This window comes from Fukomys damarensis, unplaced genomic scaffold (assembly GCF_012274545.1).
Source record: "Fukomys damarensis isolate Sample0158 unplaced genomic scaffold, DMR_v1.0_HiC HiC_scaffold_3, whole genome shotgun sequence".
Taxonomy (NCBI): domain Eukaryota; kingdom Metazoa; phylum Chordata; class Mammalia; order Rodentia; family Bathyergidae; genus Fukomys; species Fukomys damarensis.
This window is the reverse complement of record NW_022900915.1, coordinates 44,580,499-44,597,467: the sequence shown is the minus strand read 5'-3', so window position 1 is coordinate 44,597,467 and position 16,969 is coordinate 44,580,499. Positions and strand designations below refer to the sequence as shown.

At 52.8% G+C, this 16,969-nt stretch overlaps 1 protein-coding gene across 4 annotated transcripts; it reads left to right on the top strand.

Annotated features, from left to right (window-relative positions):
* The first annotated feature begins 9,619 nt into the window (after nucleotides 1-9,619).
* LOC104866219 (protein RoBo-1) lies at nucleotides 9,620-15,486 on the top strand. 4 transcript variants are annotated; one of them, XM_033767963.1, is made up of 7 exons: nucleotides 9,620-9,771; nucleotides 10,899-11,036; nucleotides 11,551-11,638; nucleotides 11,842-11,952; nucleotides 12,407-12,556; nucleotides 13,037-13,168; nucleotides 15,193-15,486. In XM_033767963.1, exons 1-7 carry the CDS (start codon nucleotides 9,661-9,663, stop codon nucleotides 15,390-15,392), a joined length of 930 nt encoding a protein of 309 aa, XP_033623854.1. In that variant the 5' UTR covers nucleotides 9,620-9,660; the 3' UTR covers nucleotides 15,393-15,486. The 4 variants fall into 4 exon arrangements, with proteins under 4 accessions (XP_033623854.1, XP_033623859.1, XP_019063920.1 ...); XM_033767968.1 differs by lacking the exon at nucleotides 10,899-11,036 and adding an exon at nucleotides 11,083-11,147 and having other exon boundaries at nucleotides 9,621-9,760; XM_019208381.2 differs by lacking the exon at nucleotides 10,899-11,036 and adding an exon at nucleotides 11,083-11,147 and having other exon boundaries at nucleotides 9,691-9,771.
* Nucleotides 15,487-16,969: the final 1,483 nt, after the last annotated feature.

Sequence of the window (16,969 nt, the reverse complement as noted above, 5' to 3'; positions counted from 1 at the left end):
AAGGCGGAAAAGCTCAGCACAGCGCCTGCTGAGCACCCTCCTTCCAGTCTGCTCTGTTCCCCGCTCTGCGTGCTGCTCACCTGAATTGAGCGTCTTTGATTCCCCGTGATGTTTTTGCCTAAGCCTGTGGACTGAATCCTTTAAAATGTGAGCCAAACTGCCCCCTCACCCTGTAAGTTGTGTGTTTCGGTATTGTGTCCAGCCATGGGAATGCTGACTAACACATCCATCATCGATATGCTTGCCACTTATCCACGATGTTTACCATTAGCAATTTCCTGCCCACTCACCCCACCCTGCTCCTCCGCGACACTTGTGTCCGTGCTATTTCGAGTTTCTATATCTCTATCTCCTTGTGGTCACCACTATTGCCATAGCTTCCCTTAAATAAAATCTTATCTGTATTGACCCTGATTTTTAAAAATTTTAATACCACTCACCCACATCTCTGTCCCTCAGTTTCCCTCTACAGAGGTAGGTGGAGACCCCATCCCACTCTGTGGCTTTTTGTTAGGGTTCCACAAGCCCAGCTGTCCCCTGAGAGGAGCTGCTACATCCAGTGCTGACCGCCCCTGAGCTCACTCTCTTTCCACCACCAGGCAGAGGTCACACGGACCGTTCACTTCCTGCCGAGGCCCCGGATTGTTGGGACCTATGGGTCTGATGCAGGCTTCCTGCCAGACCACTGGTCACCCCGCTACAAGGCAGCCACTGAGACCCAGCAATCAGGAGAAGGTGACCGTCCTTGTCTCTGGAATTGCCCTGGTCTTGTCCTGTGTCCTCAGGCAGAATGGGCGCTGTGGCCCACTGGGGTCTCTAAGAAGCCCCTTCGCTGTGGGAGTCCTGTTGCTTGAGCCACAGTCTTCAGTGGCCTATGCAGGGAGAGGGGGCTGTGTGCCTTCGTGGGAAGTGCACAACTTACCAGGATGCCAGGACGAGCCTGCCGAGGGCCAGGAGGTGAAGGGCTGACAGTCATTCTGAGGGTGTGGCTGGAGCCCAGCTTCCCTGCTGGTCCAGCCCTGTGACCATGGCTCATTCCTGATGAGCAGCGGGATCTGAGCAAAGGTGAAGGGACCGCAGAGGAGAGAGTTGCATGATAGGGATGGAGGCCTGCAAAGGGACCATCAAAGGCACATACTAGCATCCTCTACCCATCTCGGCAAACAGGTAGAGGCAGTAGGATTGCAATGAGGTATTTCACCATGCTATGGATCTCGAGACTTTGATGTTTGGTGGTGGATTTTGATGTTTGGGTTTCGGTGACACAGAGTATACGGGTTCAGACTTGTCCTTGGGATAGAACTCTCAGATCGGCACATCCTGGTCTCTTTGGCTAGGATTTTATTGTCAACACAGAGCAGACTGCTGTAGCTTCACTACCATGGCCATGACTCTGGGTAGTGACATTTGTGACACAGAACTTGAGCTTACCAGGAACCTATCAGTTAGCTTGTAGTTCACTTCACTGAGCTTAGATGTTAGCTGTCTGGTGTTGTTTCAACCCTCAGTATTTCTTTGAAGCTATTCTATTCCATGCTCCCAGTCCACCGAGCTATAAGTGTGCATAGGTTGCTATAATAAAGTACAACAGACTGGATGGCACCAACAAGAGGAATTTATTACCTCACAATTTAGGAAGCTAAAAGTGGATGGTCCCCATGTTGGCAGGTTTGTTTTCTCTGGGGCCGCTCCACCGGAGTTGCAGGTGGCTGTCTCCTCCCTGGGGTCTTCATACCGTCTTCCTTCTGTAGGAGCTGGTGCTCTAATGTCTCCTTACAAGGGCACCTGTGATACTGAGCAGCTGTCTTAAGTTAGGAGCTGCACGGGGCCCACATGAATGGCCTCATTTCACTTAATTGCTTCTGGAAAGACCCTGTCTCAGAATGCAGCTACGCTCTGAGGTCCTGGAGTTAAATCTTCAACATGTGAACTTTGAGAGGACACAACTTAGCTGTATCAACCAGTCATGTCCCATTTCCAGGTCCCTATTAATCTGTCCCCATATTTGAAATCTGTCCTGTGACTTGGGAGTACATTCTGGGTACACATCAGAGATGTTCAGAAGATTTGAGAGTTCGGGATTTGGGACACCAGCTTTAGACTGGAAACTATAATTTTTAATTGTTTTGTTGATACTTTTGAGGGCAAATCCATTTTAACTTTTTCATGAGTACATGTGTGCAGCACACAGTAATCACATTCATCACGGGGGATTTGTACAGGTACATAACACGACCTAATCTTTTCGTCTGCTTCCTCTCCTCTTCCTCCAGATGCTATAATTTTGAAAGTAGGTTTTCAGAGAGTCGAAGGACTATTGCCTGAGGAAAAGTTGTAGGGCTGTGGCCTCCTGTCTCCCAGGTGGGTGCTCAGCTGTAAATAAAGGAAGAGCTGAAGAGATGTGTTTCTGGACAGACTTTTAGAGACAAGAGTGGCTCCACGTTTGTAAAGATGAGTGTGTGGACTGATTCCTCATAGTCTGTCCATCTTCTCATTGGCTTTCACTAAATAAAGGGAATGCACTGGCTGTGGGCAATGGCCTCGTCTCACTGATGTTCAGGGCCTGGCAGCTATGCAAACAGTAGGTTAAGTTGGACTGAATTGTGGATGTTGACAAAAGAGGAAGAGCTGGCGATTCAAAGTCTAGGAAAATGCCATGTTCCCGAAATTTTTTTGTGTGGGGTTTCAAGGGTTCATATTTGATTTCAATTTGGTTTTGCTTTTTTTTCCTCCCCGGTTGAAATATTCTGAAAGCCTCATGGCTAATGGAAATAAGACTTGAGCTACAGATGGATGAACTGCTGGAGCTTCTGTAATAGACAGGTGGATGGGAGGGTGTGAACTCGCCGACCTGGCTCTTGCCCCTTGGATTAGTTGTCAGACCAGGAGTGAATGGACCAGGCTGTGAGGGTAAACAGACCTGCTGGTGGTGCATGGGATGAAACTGAGGCACCAGCCAGGGTGCCACTTGTCTACAGGTTGTGCAGAATAGAAGCAAAACTTTCCTGCATGATTACCACAGGTGGAGGGCTACCATCCATGTCCATGTCCGTATATGGATGAGCATTACGGACCCTCAGGACAGTCAGGGCTGAAGTTACTATAGTGGTGTTGAACCTGGGAGTTTGCTGAGAAAGGATCGGTTTTTCTTAGCTGCCTGTGTGAAATCCAGGATGTGGCACTAAGCCTGAGGCAGAGGATGGACAGGCAGGTGTTGCAAACATCTCAACACCTGAAACAACCTGACATGGTGCTGCCTGAGGCTCCTGCTGAAATCCCTCACTCTGGGACTGCACCTCGCAGTTGGCTACCATTGCTGCTTCAAGTGTAAGTCCTGCTTCTATGGCCCTGTTTCTTTCCTGTCCATGCACATCCATCTGGAGAGGTCATGTGACTGGGTAGAACAGAAGTTGCAAAGTCAAATGAGATTTTGAGTACTTCAATGCAAGCACTAGATACTCTCCTGAGGAGCCACCCTGCTGCAGTTAGGGAACTGTCACACATCACATGCCCACAGCTACACAAACAGGTCTCCCGGGGTATTTCCTTATAGAAGCTATAAGACTTGGAGATTTCAGGACCATTTGCATATTGCCTCATTGAACTTGTTTGTAGCGCGAGCAATACTAAGTCTTTCTGAAAATAGCACTGTCCTACCTAAGTCACATGTTGTCCTCTCTTGGTCTCCTTTATAAGGAAGTGGTTGCCGTAGGTTGACAATAATGTCTGGGTGAGGCTGGTGTTCCTTGATACCTTCCCAACCATCTTGCTCTCTTTCTGATACATAGTTCATGCATTTATTGTTGGCCCATCAAACAGGGTGTATTTATGGAGTTCCGGGATTTGATGTGTGTATGTTTATATATATGCACTTATTATCGTGTGATAAAAGCTGTATAAGCAAACTTCTACAATTTTTTTGTGTGGTGAAAACATTAAAAATCCCCCACATATTCTCCAGCAGCTCGTTTTCCATTTCATTACTTCACGTTCCCCTGTTTCGTGGGCTTTCCTGTTTTGAAACGTCTGGCGACACTGCCTTGCCCAAGCATTCCCTCTGTTTGGCCTCGTATTATGTACATGGTAAGAAGTGCAAGTAGGAGTGTGCATGTGTGCATGTGGGTTGTCTCTCTACCTATCTGTGTGCAGGGACGTATTGCCCGCGTATTAGTGCTGAGGTGTTTGGCTTCTGTCAGAACTGGATGCCTGTAGGTGGCTGCTGTGAGACGACTCAAAGTACGGGCATCTGAGGATGTCAGAGGGCACCTGAGGACACGGAGTCTGTCGTGTAGAGCAGGTGCATACAGAGTTTGTTATAATAAATCAGCATGGACAACCAGGCACGTGCCACACAGCTGTGCAAGGGGCATGGCTGTTTTGCCTCACTGCGTCTCAGAAGAGCTGATAAAGACAAGCAGCTCTTGAGCTCTGCGGCTGCAACTCCAGCTCTCTTGCTCTGATGATGCCCTCATATTGTAAAATTAAAGTTCGGTTCCTTCTTTCTCGTGATAACTGCGCCTCCCACGATCTTTTCTTTGGGAATCTCACCTGTCCAGACCCCCCCACAAGCCCATGGGCCCTGACAGTGTCCCTGCCCGCTTCTGTTTTATGACTCTGATGAAAGAGAAGGGAGATTTGAGATTGTGTTTGCTTTGCCAGATGAGAACCCTGGTTTGCAGGGATGTGGCAGTGTCTTCTGAGGAAATACTGACTGGAGGAGGTGAGAGAACTTTGCTTGGAGCTAGAGTTCTGTGTTGTTTGTGACAACTCTCAGGGCTGCTAGTGCCTTACGTCGCTTCTATAGTGGGCCCCGTGAAGGTACTGTGCGTGCCACACACACGCATTAATTAAAAGATTAATATAGTAGAGGACATGTTCCCCATAACCCCTTTCAAAATCTCCCTCTCACTTCAATACACTTGCCCCATCACCCTTGCCACCTTGTGAAGCAGGTTGGAAGCCCTCTTTCCCGAATGTCTTCACAAGGTGATAAAAACTACAACAAACACTGCTGCAGATTCCCAAGCAACGGAAAGGCAAATTCATAAAAACACTGGGGTGAGTCCTCATCCACCTTGGCCACTGCACTGTTTCTTCTGGCTCTTACTGAAAAAGATCCTGAAAAGGAAACATTTTGAATCAATTCAGGACACAGAGGCAGCCACAAGAGTGCAACTGAAGACCCTCATGAGAGAGGACCCCAGAGCTGCTGCAGGAAGTGGTCAGAATGTCGGGATCAGTGAGTTGGATAGGAAGCGGAGGCTTCTGAGGGGTATTTAGGCCAATGTGTCTTTTACTTTATAAAGTTTTAGAAGTGTAAACATACCTTATATACTTAACACTTTTTATATATATTATAATTCTTTGACATCTGATAACTGAAACAGAATAAACTATCTTTTTTTTCCTGCAGAGAAAAGGCCCCTTTTAGGGCTAACCAATTCTTCAAGACAGCATAGGGATCAGCCTTGGCTGTGTCGTTGATTTGCAGCCTTGAGATTCCAGAGCCAGACCTCCTCTCTCCAGCCCAGGCACTTAGGGGTAATAGTTCTCTACTTTAATCATGCCAGGGCCACATACCAGGCACCAGGGACCCCGAAATGACTCAGATGCCCCAACCCTAGCTTTCATACTTCCCTGTGTGGTCTGCCCCACATGGCTGTGTGCGGTGTGGTGTAGCCCTGGCTCAACTCCTGTGAGGAGAATGCTTTTGTTGAGCCTCTCTTTGGTCTCCTTTGTGGCTGTTTGACTCATCCCATCTCCAAAACACAGGACACATACTGCCCCCACTTAGGGCTTTGATGGAAAATCATTAGTCAGAAAGATGGCATTGACCTCCCCAAGCAGGGAACTGTGAGTCTATTTTTTACTTTGTTCAGAGGGCTACCAAAGTATACCTAGAGGGGGCAAAGGCTAAAGTCGATCGCATAGACTCTAAAGTTGGACTCAACCATCTTGTAATACCCCACAGCATTTTTGGTCTGTCTTAAGTGGTAGAAAACTGCCGCCCTCAGATCAAGACTAGTGAGCACAGTCACCCCTCAGGATGGATTACCAGTGCTTACCGGCATCAGCTTAGAGGGCACCCAGGGTGCACGAACAAGCAGAGCAGAAAGGAGACTCCACTGATGGGACTGTAGAACAAAAGCAGCTGGGTTGGAAGAAAAACTTCCCAAACTGAATGTTAGACAGAGGGCCTGGAACCACATAATAACCTTATGTTGACACATGTGGTAATAAATATGTTTGCACACTTTCTATGAAAGTGCGTACGTTTATACGTTATGGGTACACGTAATTGTCATAGACTGTTAATAGTCTGTCAGGCTCTAAGTATATAAAGGATCAAAGGGCTTGAAAAAAAGGTTCTTCCAGACTCCTGCAGCTGTAACGAAACAGGGAAACCTCTCAGAGCGAATCATCCTCCCAGCCTCACCCACCTGAGCCCTGATTCTTGCCTTTCGGTTTCTGAGGAGGAGCTCAGTCTGCTGACCATGTGCTGTGTGCCTGGGTCACAAAAGGAGAGAGCGGACAGTGGCACAGGGCCAGGGAGGAGGGGAGGGTCCCCTTTGCCAGGACACCCCCGGGCCTGGCTCTTCTGCCCGTCCGTACCCCTAGCTCAAGTGTGAGGCCCACAGGGTTCCGTGAGCGACCTCACTGCCCAGGCAGAGAAGCCGCATACGCAGCCCGGATGGCAAGGGCCTCTGTGGCCACGAGGCGGCTCCCTGCTCTCGATTCTGGACAGCCTGGGCTCAGGGCAGTGCTGGCCCTTATGTCCTCCTGCTTCCCTCTTTGGGGAGACTGCATCCTGTCTCAGGGACCCTGGAGGCACCCACCCAACCCTACCACAGGGCGCGTTTGCATCCAGAGGCCCCAGTGCAGGACACAGATGGCCACGACCGGGCAGCCTCTGAGAGCCAGGTAGCCTTTGGTCTGCACGTTTGTACATGTTCACTTGTCGTGTTGGTGGCTGGGAAGAGAGATGGAGAGGCAGGAGAGGGCCCATGTCCCCTTCAAGGGCACTTGAAGTCTGCTTCCTGCAATGGTCCCACCTCCTCAGGTTGCGACACTCCGCCAACACAGCCTTCGCGCGTGGCCTTTGGGGGATTCCACGTCCGAACACAACACACGTATTCACCATCCACCTGGGAGACCACGCTCATCATCCCTTTTTTACAGCCGAGAAGACCGAGGCGCAGCAGCAGTCACACAGGAGAACTGCGATGCTGACCCAGGGTGCCAGCGTCCCCCGGGTCAGAGGCAGGGCATTTTCTGAATCCTGGACGCCGTGAGCTCAGGGCTGGTGAGTGCCGAGTGAGACCGGTGGCGGCTCGGTCCTCCGCAGCAGGCGTCAGGCACCCTGGTTCCTCCAGAGAGCATAGAGCCGAAGAGCCCAAGGAGGCAGCCCCAGGGGCCCCGCTGCTCTGCTTCTCTGCACACAAGTTCTTGCCCAGCAAGGCTTCAGCTGTGAGGAGCGCCCGTCTGGTTCTCCAGCAACAGCCTGCTGCTCCACAGGGGTCCCCTCCCTGCACTGTCGGCACTTCTGCCTGGGGTCTTCCTCAGCGAGGAGCGGGGACACCTTGAGGTCCAGAGAAGGAGAAGCCGCAGAGCAAAGCTAAGTGTGAGGCCGTGACATGGGTGGAGGGTGCCTGGGCCTGTGCCGCCGCCACCAGTGGGCCGTGCGTCCTTCACCCCTGGGCCCACAGCCCCTCCCTGTACTCCCTGGCTGAGTGCAGCTGGCCTTGGAGGGCATAGCGCTGGGCTGGGACTGGTTCTCAGGAGTGGTTTCCAAGTGAGCAAACACCACTCTGAGGCACTGGATACCAAAACCCAACCAACAGAGGAAGAGGTGAGGAGGTGCTCAGTGTTTGCAGCTTCTGGTCACCCCAGCTCCCTCAGGCGGAGAGGCCTCCCGGAAGCCAGAGCTCAGACAAGAATATTTACTCCTTCTGAAACATGTTTGCCCTCCTAGACATTGACCTGGTGCACCTTCTGTGGCTGGAAGCCCCACCTCCACCCCTCCCGGGCCACTTCTGTTCTGAATCGCAAAGCCTTCACCAGGCCTGGATCCTGGTCTCTTCTGAACCCAAGATGGCTCAGGTGTGAAGAAGACTGAGGGCTCCACTATCTGGACTGTACCCCACACCCTAGCTCTCTCCCTGCCTTCCCTCTGGCCTGCCTCAGGATTGTATGTCCATCAGGAAGGGCCGTGGACATCAGGTGCTTAGCCTTTCAGGGAAGCCAGGCTCCAACTGTGCCCTTGGCGTGTGTACCAGCTCTTCACGTCATGGCTCTTGGCAGGCTTGGCCATGGCATCCTGTGTGCTGGGTGTCTCCCAGGATGGAGCCCCTCTTCCTTTGCAGGCCACTGAAGACTCATGACTCCTCTAATCAGGGAGACTTCCTCAAGAGGAGGGGCCTCCCACCGGGAAGGGGCTTCTTGGGGACCCCACTGGGCCAGAGAAGTCCCCTTCTGCCTGTAGACACAGGACAAGGCCAGTGCAATTCCAGAGACAAGGACGGTCACCTTCTCCTGACTGCTGGGTCTCAGTGGCTGCCTTGTAGCGGGGTGACCAGTGGTCTGGCAGGAAGCCTGCCTCAGACCCATAGGTCCCAACAATCCGGGGCCTCGGCAGGAAGTGAACGGTCTGTGTGACCTCTGCCTGGTGGTGGAGACAGAGAGGAGCACAGAGGCGGTCAGCACTGGAAGCAGCAGCTCCTCTCCGGGGACAGCTGGGCTCATGGGACTCTCATAAAAGCCCCGAAGTGGGACGGGTCCCCACCTGCCTCTGTAGAGGGAAACTGAGGGACACAGTCGTAAGGGAGTGTTGTCTAAGAAAAAGATTATTCATCACCATTGAGGACGGAAAGGAAGACTACTCAAGGGAGGCCACAACAGGACAAGTCTCGGAGTGGAGAACAGAGACGAATTCGCTCCAAATACCCCACAGGCGGGCATGCGTGGGTTGGGGTCAGTGGTGGCGAAGCACAAACAGCAAGCTCCAGGCTAAAGGGGTTCTGGCCAGGCCGCCTAAAAGTTCCTTGCTGAAGACGGGCGGGAGCTCCAACATGGCTGAGGGCTGGAGGAGCCGGAGAGCCCATCAGACCTTGAGGGCCAAGAAGTCAGGGTAACATGACCTGGGAGGGCCCTTACCAAAGGTCAGTACGGTGGGGAAACGAGTGGGGCACCCACGGCCCCTGAGAGGAGCGCCCTGAGGAGCAGAGCAGGCTTCGCTGGAGGGAGTGAAGAGGGGGCCCCCTGAGAGTCGCGTCCAGGTGCGAGGTGACCGGGAGGTGGCCCCTCTCCCATCGAGCTGCACTTTCATCTGGGCTGTGCAGAGAAATGCTGTTTCTGGTCCCAAGTAAAGCTGTCCCCTGATGGAACCTTTGCAGGCAGAGTGTATGTCACTGAGGCACAAATTAAAGACAGCAAGTTCCCTGAAACTTTCCTCAGCACTGTACCCCTCAGGCTCCTTCTTCCCCTCTCCACCCCTGCCATGTTTTCCTGTGGTGAGGCTCTGGCAGCTTCCGGAAGACAAGTAACGGGAACATCAGTCAGCCCACAGCCGCGCTTCCTGTGCTGCAAAAGGTGTCCCCGCTGCACTGTGGAGGTGGGAAGTTGCACAAAGCTGGGCAGTGCTGCCTGCCGTTGTTCTGCTGCATGGACAGCGCGCGGGGCCCACATCACCCCTGCAGCTGTGACAGACTACGTCCTGCCGCCCAAACATCTCGAGTTCCCGCTCTCTGCACTGCAAGCCGGGGTAATTACCAGGTAACTGATCGAACCGAGGTCTCACCCATGCGCTGCAGGAAGTCTGGCCTCCTGGCCTTGCCCATTCTGTGCCAGACTCCATCTTATCTATCTCAGGAGTTCGCAGGTGCTACCTGGAGAAAGGTTTCACTTTCTTAGGAGATAAAGAGCCATAGAATGGCTACTGGGCATGACTCAGATTTCTGGAGGATGACTCTGATGCGGTGGGTAGGGGTGGGGAAGCGCATGGACACCAAAAGAAGGGAGCCCTGGATCTCCATCCAGGGTGGCAAAATCCAGTATCTTTAAATGAAGCATTCATCGGTGACCAATATTTAGAAGGAACATCAGGAAGCATGCAGCCGATATTCGCTGGGTTTTGTAAGGTGTAGGAAAGGGCATCTACCCATCACTTGTTCTGGAAAGGAGGATGGATGTCACATCTGCAACTGGAGACCATTCCGACAGGAACCGCCTCTGAGGGCGCGCCAAGTGCTGGCTCAGGCTTCCTGATTCCCACCAGCTCTGCGTCCACTTCTCCCTCCGAACAGCTACCGGGTTGGCAGCCGCATCCCCTCCCCCTGTCCTGGCCTTTGCACCAAACCCAGCAAAGCCCTGCTGAGCTGCACACTGCCCTGCACTGTCCCCAGCCCGTCCCATCCCTCCACAGCCCACCCGCTGCTTTTACGCGGTGGGCCTTGCTCACTTGGCTCCTGGCGGGCCCCTCCCTGCCCCCCACACCACAACACCTCCTGTGTTTCCAGAGTGTGCTCCACAGTCTAACCTGTGCTGGGAGGGTGGATTGAAGGTGTGAACCCTTCTACTTTAGCCATTCACTGCCATTGCAAAAGAGCATCCTGACCTAGAGCTTCTGCTACAGCAATCGACAATCACAAAACTGGCAGAAGGAGGAGCCGTGGTAGAGAAGGACACCAGTCTGTCTCTGGAGAAGGGAATGGGGCCTGGTTCACGGGAGGAAGGGGAGGAAGCTGGGACAGCCTCCAGGAAGAAAGGCTGGGATCCGCAGCGGCATCCACATGGCACATCTGGGTGCCCATGAAAGTAGGGAGAGAGGATCTGGACTCTTCTGTGGATCTGAAACCTAGCCCGGAATTCACAAGAAGCACCCTACTTCCTGCTCCTGGCAGCTACAGGCTCAGAAGCAGGGGCTGGCCCAGCACCCTCACGAAGATTGCTGTGGTTTACTGCACTTGAATTCCTCCCAAGATTGCGTCTTATCTACAGAGCATAACTTGACAGACTGTTTGAATACTGGGCATAGAAAGGTAAGTGGGAGTGAGCAACAGAAGCCAAGTTCCCCTTTCCCTCCAGGTGAGGTCACTTTCCTTCCTGCCAGCTCAGAAGCAAGCCCTGCTAGAGACCAGGGACGCCTGAGGGTGAGCGCGTGCACTGTGGGCTGAGGCTGGCTGCTGGGGAAGCGGCTGGGATCTGAGGAAGCCCTGCCCTTAGCCGAGAGGCTGCTGGTCTCCCAGTACGATGGCCCGAGCCCTTCCACACACAGACAGGCTGCATCTGCCCTGCTCCCTGGAGGAGTCATTTCTGTGCCTTGCCCTGCACCCCACTCCAGCTCTGGGGAGCTCCAGCACCTTCCACCCAGCACAGGAAAGAATGCCCTGCCCAGAAAGCCTTCCTGGGACAAAGTGTGTGTTCTCTGAGTGCCCGCAGTGGTCTCTTGCCAAAGGGACGCATGAAGCCGTGCGTGCAGGAGTGGGTGGGCACCACTGGCTGCCACTGGGGTTGCTGGGTGAGGCGGCTTAGCCACCGCCCGGGCCTTTGCAGGGTTCTGCAGTCACCATGCTCTGGCCATCCAACCTGAAGACAGTCTTCGCCCTCTGTGTCTCTCTTGCCTTCCTGGTCACCACTGTGGGTAAGAATGAACCCGTGGGTCTTGCTCCCCAAGACGGGAAGGGTGAGGTGAGCTCGCCAGGCTCCAGGGCTGCGTCTGGTCTCTGGGGAGGTTTCCAGCACGTTGATTGCCAGGAGCAGTGGCCCAGTGCAGACATCAACCGTCCTGCTCCGTGGTTCTCCTTCTTCAGTTTGCCTGGAGCACATTGCCTCTTTCTCCCTCAGAGAGCTATGAGTGTATAAGCTGCTCCGGGGGACAATGCAGGTCTAACCCGACAGCAACCTGTACCACCTCCCAAGGCTGCTTCAGCCTCCAGCAGGAATTAAACATCTCAGGTAAGCCATGCCTGAAAACCACCTGTGCTGCCAGATACATGGGAAAGACAGAAAATGAAGGGTTTGCCTGGCTCACAAGGGATGGGCCTTGTGTTCGATGTGGCACCTTTCCTTGGTCCTCAGCTCCTTCCACAATGTCCTAGCAGCATGGAGCTGGAGTGGGGACAACACAGATTCTCTGCGGACAGGCTCGGGTGGTCCAGGTCACTGCCCAGCCTCCTGGGTCAGTGTGTGTGACCCAAGCCCCAGTCAGGACACCAGCACAGACCCCCTTTCTAACCAGACCCTCCACTGTGGTTTCCCCTGGGAAATGAACAATGCACCACTCTTTGGAAAAGTGGAAAAGCTGAAGACCAAGGAAACAAAGGCTCCAGTTCCCAGACTGCTGCCTGTCTTGGCGTCAGTCTGCCCTGGCTCAGGAGGGAAATTCTCTGTGGGGTCTGCTTCCCTGCAGGACAGCAAATCTTATTGGCCCAGGATAAAGGCTGCTCTTCGGGAGCCTGTTCTGCACTGGCCTTCTCGGTGACACTCGGGGAAAAGAGGGCATTCCGCTATGACCGCCGGTGCTGCGACGGCCAGCGGTGTAACAAGGAGAATGTCACGCGTGAGTGCCCCTCCTGCCCAGCCGGGGCCCAAGCCCTGGGTTAGAAGTCAGTCTGGTCCTGGTGCTCTTTCCCCAGGCTGTCCCTGTGAAGGTCGGGTTGGGTGTGAGCCCTTCCTGCTGGGTATTGGGATTCACCCAGGGGTTTCCTCTAGGGCTGAGGCTGAAGGTGTAAATGCTCCCCCTGCCATTCCGGCTGCTACTCCTCCTCTATTCAGTCCTCCTCCTGTTAGGAGCATGTTTTCAGACACAGATTAGATCCTCCCCCCTTGTCTAGCTCTTTTTCTCCAGCCAGGCCACAGCCGGTGATTGGTGACAGGAAGGACAGCCCTGGGTTCTATGGGATCCTTTTGCTTGAATTCTATTTCCCCACCTCATAACCTGTTCCCATGCCATGCTGCTTGTGCTTCCTTCAAGGAATCTTGGAATAACTATGCTGTGAGGGAATAGACTCTTGGGAATTTTCTCCATTTCTTCATGCAGTGTCACTGAAGTCCTCAAAGCCCAATGGCATTGAGTGCCCTGCTTGCTACAATGCAACCGGCCTGTCCTGTACCCCAGTCCAACTACAGTGCACGGGGGAAGAGACGAAGTGCATCGAGGTGGTTGGCACAGGTATGGCCCTTCCCAGGCACTCCAGGGTTCCTCTCTGAGAGGGCACAGTTCCTGAGCCATCTGCAGGAGCAGGTCAGAAACCTGGATGTGGCAAAGCAGGGTGGTTCTGGTCAGGGTGTCCTGTGGCGCTGCAGTCACACTGGCCACAGGGGCTGTGGTGACTGAGGGAGAAGCTGGTTCCCTGCTCACTCCTGGCCTTGGGCAGCCTCAGGTCCTCTGTGCATGGGCCTCTCTGCAGGCTGAGGGTGCATCAGCCAGCTCCCCGCAGAGACACTGAGGAGACCCAGAGAAAGAGGGAGCCCTCAATAGCGTAATCTCACGAGTGACTTGTCATCAGTTCTGCTCCTCCCTGTGGGTCTCAGAGACCAGCCTGAGGCCAACTCTGATGCAGCATGGGAGGCAGGCACCCAAGGCACCTTTGCCAGCAGAGGGGAACCGCTGGGGCCCTTTGGAGGCTGACTTTGACCTATGGCAGTTGTACTACAGGGCCAAGCGCGAGGTGCTCCCTGCAAGGTTTGGGTGCAGCTATGGCGGGAGGAAGAAGAGAGGAGAGGAGAGAGGAGAGTGGAGGACAACTCTTCCTAGAGCAGACACCGAGACCACGGGGCATGAGTAGCACCATGGTGTCCAGATCCTGACCGTGGCTCATTGGCAAAGAGGGGGACACCCCAGTGCTGGCTGTCACCCTCACTGCCATCTTTGCTATTACCCCAGCCCATGAGGAAGCACTTCATGTTTGCGTGCTGTCGTCCTGCCATCAGGAAGAGTTTGTAATCTTTCTGAGCAGGAGAAGAATATCTATCCAGTGAGGGCACAGCCGCCGCTCAGAGAAGTGGAGAGGGGCCATGGTGTTTCCCTGAGGTGTGGTGCAGCCGGGGGCAGCCCTGTCTGTTCTTCCTTTGCCCACACGTGAAACGTTTTGTGGACATAGGAACTATCTAAACCATGAGACTGAATGTTTGGTGAGGACGAAGGCAAACTGTGCTTTTAAAATCCTCAAGAAATATTTACTGCACATATTAATAGGTCAGCGAAGTAATGCAAAGGTAGCATTTGTCGTAGTTTGGTAACTCGTGAGTCAGGAAATGCCAAAAACCTAGGGTAGTTCTACCTCAGGATTCAAATTGTTATCCTGTCCCTTTTCCTAAAGGTAAGAATGAATTTTCTGCGATTTTCATTTTATACTCACACACGCTCTTTTAAAAAGAGGATTTTTGAGGGAGGGTCTGAAACTAGCTGGATAATGGTGCTCTGTGCAGAAAAGTGGAGATCAATGGGGGACAGGGATGTGGTGTGGGATACGGCCATGGATTGCATTTGGCGACCACAGCACAGGCTTGCAGCTCCAGTTTCCCATGGGACATGCAGAAGGGCAGTGAGTTTTCGGGGTGTTGTTCTCCCAAGAAACTTAGAGCCCACTGCAAGAAGGGATCTTACCTTAAGGGAGCGCTACCGTGTCCCCTGTGCTTTCCCAGGGCAGCAAAGGGCAGGAAGAGGACAGATACCAGGGCAGGCTTAGCCAAACACATGTCTCCAGTTTCCCATGGGACATGCAGAAGGGCAGTGAGTTTTCGTGGTGTTGTTCTCCCAAGAAACTTAGAGCCCACTGCAAGAAGGGATCTTACCTTAAGGGAGCGCTACCGTGTCCCCTGTGCTTTCCCAGGGCAGCAAAGGGCAGGAAGAGGACAGATACCAGGGCAGGCTTCCAGCCAAACACGTGAGGTCCACCCTCCATCACCCTGCATCAGCCACCTGTCTTCTAAAGAGAACCCAAAGCTGCAGTCACACCTCCTATCTCAGTCGTCAGGGTCCCTTTAAATTCACTCGTGCCCTGGACAGACAAAGGGACCAGAGCAAAATGAGACTTTGTCCTGGATGAGCTGGAGCTGAGCTTGTGCTTCTCATGTGAAAGGCAGAGCCCTGTGTCCTCGGCATTCGGAGCAAATCCTGAGGGACTCAGGATGAGGGTCGGGAGGGGAGAGAAGACTGCAGACATGACTAACCCTCGGTCTCTCCCTCTACAGTCACAGTCAATCGCATCCCTTACTTTGCCCTGTTTGGTATGGGCTGTGCGACTGCCTCTGCCTGCCAGTTGGATTTGAGTGTCCTGAACGGCACAAGTGTTCGTTCCTACTGCGCGGGCCCCAACAGTGGCAGCCCCCCACTGATGTCAATCATCTCAGCAATTCTGCCTGGTCTTTTCCTGCTAAAAGTCTTGCTTTGATTTGTTTGGGCACTGGAAAGCCCATCAGTCTACAAACTTGAAGATATTGGAGTCCTCAGATGCTTTTTTTTTCCCCCAACATTCCCCAAAATGGGAAGATTAAAGGCTGGTTTTCCATAAGTATGAACATAAGTGCTCGTGTGTCTGTTCGTGTTCAGAAGTCGTCCTCACTCCCTCGTCCTCCTTGTCCATCCTCCGCAGCATCGTGCAGAGCAGGTCTGACTCAGTGTCTCTGTCATACCCCTTCATGACTTCTCCACAGCCACCCACGGGCACACAGCTTCTCACGGTGCAGGGTAATGACCATGAGTGAACGATGCAGGGCCCGGATGGAAGGGAGCTTTCCCACCATGATGTCTCAGTACCACTGAATCTGCCCACCTCAGAGCCCCAGGTGTGCAGTGCTCACCATGCACTCTGGATCCTTCTGCTTCCAAGAGTGAATGAGCATGAGGACTCAAGCACCAGATTAAAGTGTGGAGGAGCAGGTACCAGGATCCAGAGGACTTCTGCATACCCTCCAGGTCACTCTGCCAGCCCCTCCCACCCTGCACAGGATGCCTGTGTAGAGGCTGGGGAACTGGAGACAAAAAGCTTTGGCACAGTCCAAACCCATACTGTGTCATTAGGGTGCTGAGCCTGCAAGGAAGTAGTGCTGCTGTGGCCTCCTTACTTGGACCTCTTGAGCCCCCAAATTCAGTTTGTCTCCCATAGGGTACAGCACCACTCTTAAAATTGCCTAGAAGAAAAGAGTTTCCCAGAACTTATTTGTATCATTCGAAGGTTTGTTTGTAAAAGCAGGGCTATTTCCTGTCCTGGCTCTGGCCTCAACACAATTTGGGTTTTCCTTTCCTTCCAGACAAAGTCTCCCCACACCCTCAGCACTTCTCACAGTCTGCATGCTGAGGTTCCTTTCTTAGGACTGCTTTGTTATCGGGGAGCAAGTTAGAATAATGGAGATTCGCCACACTCTATGGCAGATTTGAGCCCATTTATTAAAGCAGGTGGCTGAGGGGGGCTGGTGCCTGGAAAGTTCTGTTCTATTGGCAACAGGAAGCATTTTTTTGTTTGTTTGTTTGTTTTTTCAATTGGGGAGGGCTCAGGGGAGAACAAGCCTAATCTTACAGAAGCAGAGCCATGGCAGGTTAGTGGGAGGAATAAGGAAGTTTCACACACTAGGTAAGCTACAGAACATCCTGCAACTGCAACAAGTTTGTTTCTTTGTTTGGTACTGGGGATTGAACTCAGGACCTTGTGCTTGTGAGGCTGGCAGCAGCACACTGAGCTAAATCCTCAGCCCTGCTGCAAGTTTCTTGCCAAACAGGATGCAGAGCTTTGAGTGCTCAGTCTAAGCACAGGTACAAACTGATCTTGAGGCTCAAGATGGAATCAGGCTGCCTATCACATTCCCACCTCCTCTAAGCATGATATCAAAGCAATGACTCAATCAGAGCCTCTTGATTGGATGAGGGATTACACAAGGGATTGTAGTAGTATCTCATACACATCAGTTTAACAGAGGCTGCAGACTATTTTGCAAAGTTCATTATTCAATTAACAATATAAGAGCCAATCAA